The following is an 11880-nucleotide window of genomic DNA, read 5'->3' as shown; positions in this document are numbered from 1 at the left end:
TCACATTCGTGTACTGCCAATATCAGTCTAACAGAAAACAACAATTAAAGGTACATCAGTGCAAGCAATGTTAATAAAAATAAGTTTTTCCTCTAGTAGTCTTCAGATTTCTGAGCCCTTAAGGAAAGCAGCCGACATTTTTTTAAGCCTTTTTAAACTTGTTTCTTTCTAGCAGTAGCTAGAATTTTCCTTTGAGTGTATGAGTGCAGAAGGTTAGTCCAAGAAAAGCATTGAGCACTCGAGGACTATACAATGACATGCAAGTACTTGCAATTATCACTTAAACCATTTCAAGTCCAAGAGCCCCTTAAGTCATGTAACAAAACCAACATACCTATTCCGTTGACATACATCCAATACTTTAACTCAGTATTTTTCAAGTATGTCAATATTTAGAGTATGAAAGTACTGATGGAATACACAGTGAAAAATGATCTTGCTTGAGACTTTTTTACATCGTAGATGAAAGCACAGTGGGAAATAAAAATATATGTAGAGCTAGTATGCAAGCTTTCACTTAAAATTATAATCAAATCAGCAAATCCTCTTGCTCCTTATGCTTCAACAGACTTTTTAAAAGGAACAAGCTATATCCAAACTACTGAACTATACTTATCTGGAGAGCATGAAATCAGAGCTTCCCAACATGAGCCTTTACAGTTAACATCCACCACATAATTAGTACTTTCTTTGAGAACGTGTCTTTAAGTGGGAACATCTTGGGAACCTTGAATAGGTATTTTTAGCTTCAAAAAACAGTGTTTGGCTACACTAAGCAATGTCTTTGTTCTGTGTTGGTATAACAGCCAGTACAAAAAAAGAGGAGCTCTAGTAGTGAACCAAGACCCTGTAACTGCCGCAGTATTTGTTTTTAAGCACTTCTAGTGTGTGCAAACGGCATCCCTCCTAGATGATTGTGCATTTTAAATGGCTCTTGATTATTTTCTCAGTAGGGCCAAATGGAGCCCTTTTGTGTAGAAATATTTAGCATCCAAAGTGGCCTTCAGGACAGATACAGCATTAAGCTCCCCTTCACTCAATGCCTGCAGTACACTTTTAGTATTTCAGTGCAGCAGTTGGTAGCATGTTTTTGAAGAGAATTTGAGTGGGAAAGCAAGTTACATATATTTTGACATGTTGACAACGACCAAGAGAAAGGGCCTGAGAGATCATACCAGGTCCAACAGTTCCCAGTTAGCATTTGACCTTAAATTCCAGGTTCCCATGGCTATCTGTATTTAATGGGTTTCTCTCCTATTTGTTTTATTCTTTATATAGTCATTTATACCAGTGCAAAGACACAAAAATCTAAGTGGATCAGAGTGCTAATGTCTTGCATGCACTCACTTAACCCTGCTGTCCCGCATAGTCATCTGTCCTGTTCTCATTCGCCACCTGTATCCAAGATAATACTTAAGAACATCAAGCAAAGGAAAAGCCTTCATTCCCCACAGCACAAGGAAGAGATTGTGTTGCTTTGCATCATGACCAGATCATGTCAGTGGAAAGCATTTGCATAAAGGGAGGACAAAGGACCCCAGCAACATTATACCCCCCTTTTGAGCAGGATGAAATGACGGCAAAAGGTGTTATGGAAGCTCAGGCCTACAGCACATAGTTTGTAGCTGGAAACCAATGTCATTGACTGGGCTGACTGGGAAGAACAGCACTAAACACGAAAAACAACTTAGGACCCCTGACCTCTATGATACAGTTCTTCCTCAGTCATGATTAGGCTTGGACAGACAGAGCATCAGCTTGCTCTGTTTGGTTCAACAGCACTAGCACGCTCCATCAGATACCCAACAGCTCATCTCCCTTGCAACCAAGAAGCAAGTTTCTTGAAGGGCAAGAGAGCTGTTGCTCTTCAGTTTGTACAGGCATGACCCTCCACTGTCTTTGATTCAGAATACAATTTCAAGCTAACCTAAGTAGAAAATTGGGTAAAATGCAGAGTAGATAGACATTGAGAAGGACAGGTGTTGGTCATTACTGAAATACATGACAATAACTGAGAAGGAAGAGCTACTCTGCTTTCACCCCACACTTAAGAACAGTTCAGCTTAGATTCGAGTAGCAGGAATTTGTACGGTGAAATTAAAAACCTAATATAGCTTTAATATTGGGATGCTCTTCACGCAGATGTGATAGAGGGAGACAAACCCAAACTTTCCCTTCACTTTTCAAACACCAAAAAAATTAAGGGTGATATCAGAGACTGAGCATGCAGTGCTTCCCCATTGAGACCCTACACCTCAAATGGAAATCCTAAGTGTTAGACAGGGCCAAATTACTTCTCTTGACAGATTCCATCCAAAAGTCTTTTTGCCCTATGCTTTGGTGCATCTGATAATTTCAGAGTTGCAACTACTCCATTCCATTATGAGAATGAAATGCTTCCTGATACTAAAATTCTAAGAATTGAGTGCAGTAACTTGTCCTACCTCTTCCCTCAAAAGGGAAAGAAAAAAAAAACAGCCTTACTTTTCACCAGCTACTTGCCCTTTCAACACAAGTCATCTGATTCTATTCACTCATTTATCCCTCATTTGTTAAGCAGCCTGCTCTTACAAGCTCAGCTACAGTAAGATATATAGTTGGTTGTCCTCAGACAATAGGACAAACATGAAATCCTGCCTGGCTAAGTGCACACAATTTCTACTCATCAAACAACCTTCCAATCCTTTTGTCCCAAAGCAGATTCTTCACTTGGAGCCATTTCAGCATTACAAAACACCTTTCTTTACCCATTGTGGAAACAATGCACACAAACTGCACAAGCAGCATATTTAAACTTTTTAATGGATCTAGTAGCATCAACCACATATTGCTGTTTTAAGTCCTGGATCCTGGGGATATGAAGCATGTCTCTAGGAGTGCATAAGACAGCTTACCGTGAGAGAACCTAAGCAGCAGCTTAATGTTAGACATGTATGTGAACCTGGAAAATGGAAGCCTTACTCAGCTCACCAGCACTGGAGCAGCCTTTCAGCAATAACGCTCCCTTGGCACTCTAGAGCAGCTCGTGTCAGTGAAGCGCTGCAAGCTGAATGACACAGGGTTTGTTTTCAGACAGGTGGCAGAGCTGGGAAGCCAGAAATCTTCCAGGCATAACTCTGATTAACTCCTGCACCCATTTCCAAAGTGAACTGTCATTTCCCCGCTGGTAAGTTTTCATCTGGGCTGTTGATGACAAGCCATTAAAGCATCCAGCCAATTCCACTCACATAACCAGTTATATGACCAACAGGGAGAGAACAGCAGCTAGACCTGAAAAGGCTTTTGGTCTCCTGCTGTGCTTAGATTATGATTTAATGCTGAAAAGTTGGCATGGCAACCAAATGCTTGGCAACAAAACATCATGGCCAAGGAACAGGCCCAGAACAGGGCCAAATAAAAGCACTGCCCAACTCTTTGCGGGCAGATCTGTGCCCTACATACACTTGTTGTCAGCGCTTCTGTATGAGTGAGGATTACATCACAAGGAAGCATTATTAATAACCTGGGCAGGTCTGCAGTAAGTGAATAGCAAGAGTTCTCTGAAACACTCAAAATGGACCCTGGCGTCTCGTCCAGGCTCCTTTTGCTTCATCCACTGATTGCAAGGTTGCCAGGAGACAGTCTTGCTCCACACCAGGGTTTGCCATGAAGTGCCATTGTACTTTCACTGTCCCCCTCCTCCTCTGTCCTCCTCTTGCTCCCCTCAATGACAGGAGCCTGGCAATGCCCTGGTCCTCCGTTCTGACACAATAACCTCTTTTGATTTGGGAGTACTCAAAAGCTTTTTGCTTTTTCCACAACAACCTACCAAGCAAAACCCCAAAACCACACAAATCCAGATTTGCATGCATAGGCTGGAAAAGGGATGCAAGCACTTTAAAAGATGGGTCTGACCTGAAGGGAAATTAGTGAATTAAACTGAAGGGCCCTGTGTTGGACAGATCAAAGACTCCTCACAGGCTCTGTAAGCACTGTGGCTTCATCTTCTGAAACGTAACATGAACATTTACACGCCTCACAAGTGCATACAAAGTACATTACCCTTATTTGTTCTGGGAACCTTTTATAGCCCACTAAAGTACATTCTTGGCTATTTAAATGCCCCCAGGCTTTTGTTTCATCATGCAGGGCTTCAGAAACCCCACTTGCCTTCAGGTATCAGCAAGTCAAGTCCTGAGTGCATCAGAACATAAGCCACTCCTTCTCCAGCCTTCATCAGGTCAAGTGCTTTCCTTATACCTCTGCAAAGGAAGCCTTCTGCACATGGACTCAGGATGAGCCACTGAGTATGGCATCCCCTTCCCCAGACTGCAGGCGCCAGGGCCATCTCTTAGTTCAGAGAGCTGTGCTGTTAAGCAGATAAGAGACATTAAAGGCTAATCAGTTCCATGGTTGCTTTGCCAAGTACTGTGGGCCAAGGATCAGTTTGTGCTGCCATTTAGCATAGCCTTTCATTGTCAGAACATAAACTGAAAGGTGGCAGCTAAGGAGGAGATCCCTGTGGTAACAGAGACCTTTTCTCAGCAGCAAAAGCTTCTAAAAGAATAGCACAGCTAATACATAGCTAGACAACATAGTACTTTAGCTTCCTCAAGGGTCTTGAAAAGCTGCCAGAAATTGAGAGAAGATTTTTAGTGCTCCATTTGCAGGGACTTAATCACACAGCCTGTTTCTGCACCTGTGGGGAAAGTATTTCATTTACATGCTATTCTCCAGTGCAGTAACCACTCTTTTCCTGAATGAAAATTCCTTCACTGCTTGCAAGTGAACTAAACTGGATCTGTTATCACCATCAATCCCAATACTTGTGCTCATTCCAGCATTCCTGCTTGCCATTCCACCCTTCACCACTCCCCGACAACTGTTTCCCTCACTCATGTCAGTTTCCCAGATGCTCTTAGGCACACAGGACCTCTTCCCCAGCCACATCATTGAACCTAGACAGAGTGACAGAAGAAAAACACTTTTAACCAAACTGTCAGGCTTCTTATACCCATTCTGTGTCGTTTTATCAGAGCTTCGTTGTTTTGCTTCCAATTCACTCCTTCACCGTGGGACACATTCCCCTTTCTTCTCTCCCATCACTACAAGCAGTGACGAATGCGTTGCAGTGCTACAGTTGTGACTCTACAGTTGAAAATGACATTGAAAAATGAAGCATCAACTTCACTGTTGTCGTCTTGCACAATCAGAGTGAAGTAGCTGTGTTGAGAGCAGAGAGGTGTGAGGCAGAAGAGTGGATTTTCTACCAGCAGCTCCAGCTCTGAGCCTCACAAGCTGAAGATAAGCTGCTCTCTTGCACAAAGCTGAACAGGAATTTCATACAAGTCATGCCACAGGATGAATAACTCCCCAGCGTGCTAGGTGATACAGTCAGCAGCTGAACAGTGCTTGCAGTGCACATCCAAGAGAGGTGCATGAGTATCACCAGGCTTCTCATCACACCCACTCTTATCATGCAGTTGTAATGACCGTGTTAGGAAACAAATTACCCATGCTCATAAGCCTCACTGGGATAACTATTTTGTTTGTAGGGACCCACAGGGTAACAGCAGCAGGTCATGGTTCATCTGAATTGATTTGCCAGCTCCTATTCTCTGAAGCTGTACTACATACAGAAATCATTCAAATACACCAGAAGTGTACCACAGACCCAGCGTAGACAAACTACACATTTCCCAGTGTATGGAAGGGTTATGTTTGCCTGTCACTGCCTGCCCATCCTTCTCCTTTTGTCTTTGATTCAAGATACAAGCCACACACTGACCAGCACGTGGACAGCCACTAAAGAGAGTACAAGGAGGTTCACAAGCACACAGACATACAGCTGAGGCTTTGTTCTGGTCATGTTTACTTGCAAGGCAAACACTTAAGCATTGTTTCTGTTGGACAAATTGTAACTGTCCAGCAAGGAGAGATCTAGTTCCAGCTGGTTAGAGCTGTTTTTATTTCTTACCTCCTCCCCCACCCTCTTCAATAACCCATGAATCCAGCTTATCCACAGGAAAATAAGTACAAGCTGCCCATTGGCTTCTTTCCCACTTCAAATTGACACCGAGCTAACCCCAGTCCATACCAATACTTCAAGTAGAGGAAACATACTTTATTAAGTGTAGCTTGAAAGGTCAACCCAAAATTGACTGATGTGTCCAAGACAAAGATCCTGCACTTCTGTTGATATTAGGAGCAGTCAAGAGTGAGATGCCCTTTCATAGTCCCCACTGAAGTGCTCTCAGCTTGTCACACAGCACTGGACACACAAGTTTAATACCACTGGAGCATAGCTACATGAACCTCAGAGCTATTACCTAATAACTTTTTGCCTTGTGTAGCACCTGACAACAAACAGCAATCATCCACTGTGCAACACCAAATGTCACAAAGCCAGTCTCAGGAGATGACTAGGAGAACAGTACCATCAGAACAAAGCCTCTCATTTTCTCTGTTGAATGCATCGCAGAAAAGTAATACAAGAATGCCACTGTTTGATTTCTATATTCTTTCCAACAATTTAAATTTTTAAAGACAACTTATTCCTTTAGAAGGACATTAATACTCAATCACGGCAGAAGAAACACCAATCTCAAGAAGTACAGTCTTCACAGGGAAGCAGCAGCAGAAGCAGACTGGTATAAAGGGACATCAAATGCGTTTCAGGGCTGCAAAGAGAACCCTGTTGTCCAGTAACACAGAGCCAAAGTGACATTTTGAGTTACTTAACCTGAAGCCCTGCTCTTTAAGAAATCTGTGTCATATGAAAACCATCCCAGAAGACACTCATTAGCTTCACTGTTACGTCAAGAAGGTGGTTTCAAAAATCTCTCCCATCAACCAGTCTTGTAATCTACTACTTCAAGGACTGAACTCAACCATCAGTTCCCATTTGTAGTTTTAGTTGACAGGACTACAGTTCAGGCCCTCTAAGAGCAGCAAGATCAAATGCATTGGGGAAAAAAATGCAATTGCATGGAACATCACCAGGGAAGGTTGTTTCTTAGTATATTTGAGGGTAAGACCTACACACAGAGTCAGCAATTAATTTCACATATCTGTTAAAGGCAGATGCAGAATCCTGAGGGCACAGAGCCTATGCCACCAGAGTCAAGTCTGAAACCCATTTTTCAAATTATCCTAATTTTGTCATACAACATTTGGTAATGAAAGTACAATTCCCCCCCCCCCCCCCCCCTTCTCTAATTAGTAACCACTGTTCCCTTACCATAGTAAGGAAATGCCTTCAAGTAGCCACAGACACAGGGGAGTCTTGCAGAGCATAGTTGAAAGGCAAGATTGCTCTATCATCATGAACCCTGTCCTACAACTCCTGGCCAAACAGTAGGACTGGCAGCTAAGTGCACAATTCACATACATACAGTTTGTGTTTGTATGTGTGATCAAAGAAGCACATTTCAAGGGCTTACAGAATCCAAAGTAACAAACTGAACATAAGCCCCAAAGTTCTTAATTTATTAACCCCACCTCCACATCATTATTCAAATCAAGTCAAAGAAAACAGACAAAATGCACAGCATTTTATGTGCTTCTTTCAACTTCTTTCCATGACCGTGTAGTACGTGAGAATTCAGAGCTTTCTGACCCAGACATAGGTTTTCCCCTTTAGAGGAAACCTCTCCTTGTTCTTCTGGACCCTGAGGAGGGATGGCAAGCTCAACTTCTAGTTGTGTGAGGCTAGCTCATTACAGCAGATCTCATGACTGTCCCTCTGGCCTGTTCCTCCCTTTATGAAGAATTCTGTAGATAAACTTCACTTTATCAAAAGGGAGGAAGTTACTGCCGGATACGGAGAGTCAGGAAGGACAGCAGCCCACTGCACAGCAAAACAGCTTTAGAGGAACAGTTCTTTTTCCACACAGATAGAAAAACAAGACTTAACCATTTGAGTGCCATGCCACTAATTCAGCCTGGACTAGGCTTACCACTCCTGCCATTTTAATTGCAAGGGCCTTCCCTTGCAAGGGGGAACTGAGTAAACAATTTAAGCTTTCTGGTGGCTGGAAATGACAGGAGTGATAATCCCCAAATTTTAAGGCAGGGATTCTGTACTTCAGTGTAGCAGGTACCAAGCCCTTCTCTCTGCCCCGAGCTCCCTGTATAACCTCAGCTGGGCATTATGCTCAGGCATAGCAGTCAGCCAAGAACACAGTGCCCAGGAGAGCTGATAAGTACTGGTCTGGTCAGGTTATCAAACAGTACAGCAGCAAGGGAGAGCACTGTATGCCCAGAAGGAGTCCAACACAGTTGTTTCAAGACTCACTTGGGCTATCTTTAGAGGGACACTTGCAAAATTAAGCAGATTCACAAGAACATAAATAACTGGGATACTCTTTCCACAAGTGCTCTGCTCAGTCCTCCTGTCTTGTTCAAGTGCAATATCTGTGGGCAAGTGATAACACCTCCCCATCTCAGGCTGCAAAGCCCTGTATAACTTCATCTCAGCTATGGCTGTGACAGCTGGCCAAGCTGTTGCTGCAGAAAGCACACAATTCCTGTCCTAGGCTCAGAGTCACATGCCCAGAAGGGGGTTTCACACTGATGCAATGTTTCTTCCTGAGGGATGACTTGGCCTAGTTGAGGCATCTTTTTGTGGGCTTTTCCCTTTTGAAAGGAGGAAAAAAATATCAATGCTTTGTAATCATTTATTTAGCAATGTACGTCTGAGCACATAAGTTCTATAAAATGTATTTCAAAGAAATGTTAATTTTCTTTGACCACAAGAAAAAGATTCCACTGCTATTTCTTCTAAAATCATTTAAATACATAAGAGGTAACACATCATCTTTATTGGCTGATTAACGCTCTCACACTGCTGTTGATATTACAGCACTAGGTTGACATTAGAATGTTAATATATAAAAGAAACAACAGGCCTTTAACAAAGGCAATGAAACCCCTTTCTTTGGAAAAGCGCTATTTCTGTACTGATAGAAAACAGTACCCCCTGAGTTTAGATGAAGTTCCTGCACACCCAGAGCCTATGACACACAGAACAGAAACAGACAAAAAATGGCTTCTCCAAGAAGACCCTAATGCAGATGACAGCAACAGCCAGTGATCGCTGTCACTCCCCACCACCCTTGGCACAGGATTCCCAGGCTCTCTGGGCAGGCCATTAGCTCTAGGCAGGCTGCTTTACTTCTGCAAACTGCTGTACAGAGGCTCAGCCTTGCAAATGTACTATGCAAATGCCCAGTGCACCCAAGCACACTCTGTACCAGTGCCTAGTGTCTGCATGGTGGCACCTGCCCATCAGAAGCACAGCAGAGAATTTAAGATAACAAATATCAGGAGACCTATGGTGTACTTCTCCCTGTTGTCATGGAAAGAAACCACAACCTGAGCAGATGCTCATGGCAGAACACCACAACCCATACACAAAGTGCTGCTGCTCCAAGGAGCTTTACATCTCACACAGCCATCCTCAGGGTGGCACAGATGCATCCTGTGGGATATTAAGGGTGGCAACACCACAAAGCCATCAAGGTAGCTAGAACCAATTTGGTTCAGCTGCTAAGCAAATGACATTGGGGGAAAAAAAAGAGCAAAGCCTTCCAGTGGTTACTGTCCCCTGTTAAACACCTCACTTCTGCAGGGGTGAAGGGTTGGAACGAGCAAACAATTGCAAGTGCCTCACGGAGTCTGCACACAGCACACCTCCCTGTACTGAAAAGTAGAAAACGGTTTGCTCAAGCCCAGCATACTACAACCCAGGCTCTTTGCTGGCTGGCAGGCACAGAGCTCTGTATTAACAGAAGGCAGGTCAATCATGATCTTGTTTACAAAGAGCAGCCACCTGAGTGAAGAGCACAACTTAAACCTCAGAAGGTGGGAGCACTTAAATCATCCTGGACAGTACCACACTACGTCTCCCAGCCCAGGCCTTAGTCTCATTTACTTATAACTGCTATTTTCTGGGTGAGTGCTGCAGTTCATGGTTTGCCTCTTCATTTTTTGTTTCAGTGCTGTAGGATTAAAGTCCTCTGGGACTGGATCACCTTAAAGGATTAAGCCTGAATGTCTTCACACAACCAACAACTTGCCACCTGGCAAGATGCCTTACATCTGCATATTCCGATAAGATAAGGAGACATCAAAGGTGTAACTAACTGCCAATAGCCTCTCCAGGCTCCTTTAACTCTGCCCCTGAAGCATTGTTACTTTGAAGTAGAAGTCATTTACTCCCCACTTATGTAAGTCCTTCAGGGCAATCTCCACCTTGCTTAAGTGTAGTCTATCTGCACCTTTACCAGAGATAAGTTACAGCACAATCAAGAGTTGGAGCACTGGAAGGAGCAGCACACCACAACAGCTCATCAGCACTGACAGTCACCCTGCTCTGGGGCCCAAGTCACCTCAAGGCTCAGGCATCACATCAGTCATCTCCTGGTGCAATGCTCTTATGAATACAGTGACAGGCTAATCTGGGGCTGTAATAACACCTAAGCAAACATTTGTGAAAGTTCTTGTTTCTCTAGGATTTGTATCCAATAGTGTATTTTATTGCCTCTTTGGAAGGCCATCCTTCTCATCCTTTTGTGTGAAACAAAACACTGTCTACAAATAAATATTAATTGCTTCAATATAAAGTCCAACACTTCCTATGGGTTTAACACAGGTCTGTTAAGCCAAACCTCCTGATTCTTATTTTTAAGAACTTGGGAGTGCATTCAGATGCCCTTCATCAGTTCTGCTGGAAAGACAGCAGGTACCATCTAACAGCAGTCACAGAACTAGTAATGCTAACTCCTTTTGATCCTGAAAGAAACACAAGATCTTCAGAACTGTGTTACAGAGTTACATGCCACAGAGTTACTCTCGCTTGCAGAGCTGCAAATTCAACAGCAGCAGTTTTAAATTAGAGACATGCTCCAAGCAAATATGCTAGTTTAAAAACAACTGCAACAGGCATGATACTCAGTCTGAGAACATTATGCAACATTACATCTACATCCAAAAATAAGCTAGGTTAGGCAAATACCTTGCAGGAGAGCAGCAAAACCAAAGTTGCAAAAATACACCATCACCCATCACTGGAGTCACCACAAGTAAAAACAAACAAAAAACAACAGCAAAGAAGTTGCTTATCTTCCTTTGCCCCTTTTATGTTGTATATAGTCAGATGGGATACAGCTGCTGTGATAACTACAAGGTCCTGATTGATCATTGCTCTGGAGGAAGACAGGCATTTAAAGAGGCACTCACACCATTATACTGGCAGTTATTGTAATATTGGCTGCTTGTTTGGTGTGCCAGGTAAAAAGGAGCAGAAGCCCATACACATCCCATTTGGAAGCTGAAACCAAGCACTGTCATTTCCATTCCTGTAATCTGTTCCTTGCAGACTCCATCTATGGTGAACAGTATTTTTCAATAATGTAGAATAGATCTGGACTGAATCATATCACCGAGCCCTACCTCTTGAGCCACAGAAGCAATCTGAGCAGCGGAGATATTTTGCAACTATAACAAAATCTTCCTTCTAAGTCCTTGATATGCTTTCAGAATAGGACAAGGTTAACAAAGTGAGCTGTCCAAACTCAGCTGGCAGAGCTGTTGGCAGTCTCCTGGTCACACAGGTTAGCATGTTATGTGTCATCCAATGTTGTGTAAACTTCATTGTTTTAAAAGTCAAGTCACCCGTTTCAGAAGACTGCCTTAAGCAAGGGTGAAGGATGTTTTGTGCTTCCTGAACTCAAAGTCTCCCTATGCAGCTGTACCCAAGAGACTCAGAAACTTCCTAGTCCCAGTGCTCTTTTTACAGATTCCTTTCCCTTATCGAATCCAGGATCTGGAAAAATGGTTTGGCAATGAAATTATTGTAAAATCTACGGGAAGCTACAGGAAAACAAAACGAAATAAAAC

The 11880-nt window shown here is 43.0% G+C and overlaps 1 protein-coding gene across 1 annotated transcript in view; it reads right to left on the bottom strand.

Moving 5' to 3' along the window:
* The window catches only part of BMP2K (BMP2 inducible kinase), a 103279-nt gene extending 92169 nt beyond the window's left edge, over positions 1–11110 (bottom strand). Inside the window, exon 1 of the mRNA XM_068680459.1 lies at positions 10997–11110. Coding sequence (XP_068536560.1) covers positions 10997–11039 — 43 coding nt within the window. The 5' untranslated portion in view covers positions 11040–11110. The remainder of the gene's footprint in view (positions 1–10996) is intronic.
* Positions 11111–11880: the final 770 nt, after the last annotated feature.

This window comes from Anas acuta, chromosome 4 (assembly GCF_963932015.1).
Source record: "Anas acuta chromosome 4, bAnaAcu1.1, whole genome shotgun sequence".
Classification (NCBI taxonomy): domain Eukaryota; kingdom Metazoa; phylum Chordata; class Aves; order Anseriformes; family Anatidae; genus Anas; species Anas acuta.
The sequence above is the reverse complement of the archived record's forward strand: the minus strand, read 5'-3'. Positions and strand labels throughout refer to the sequence as shown.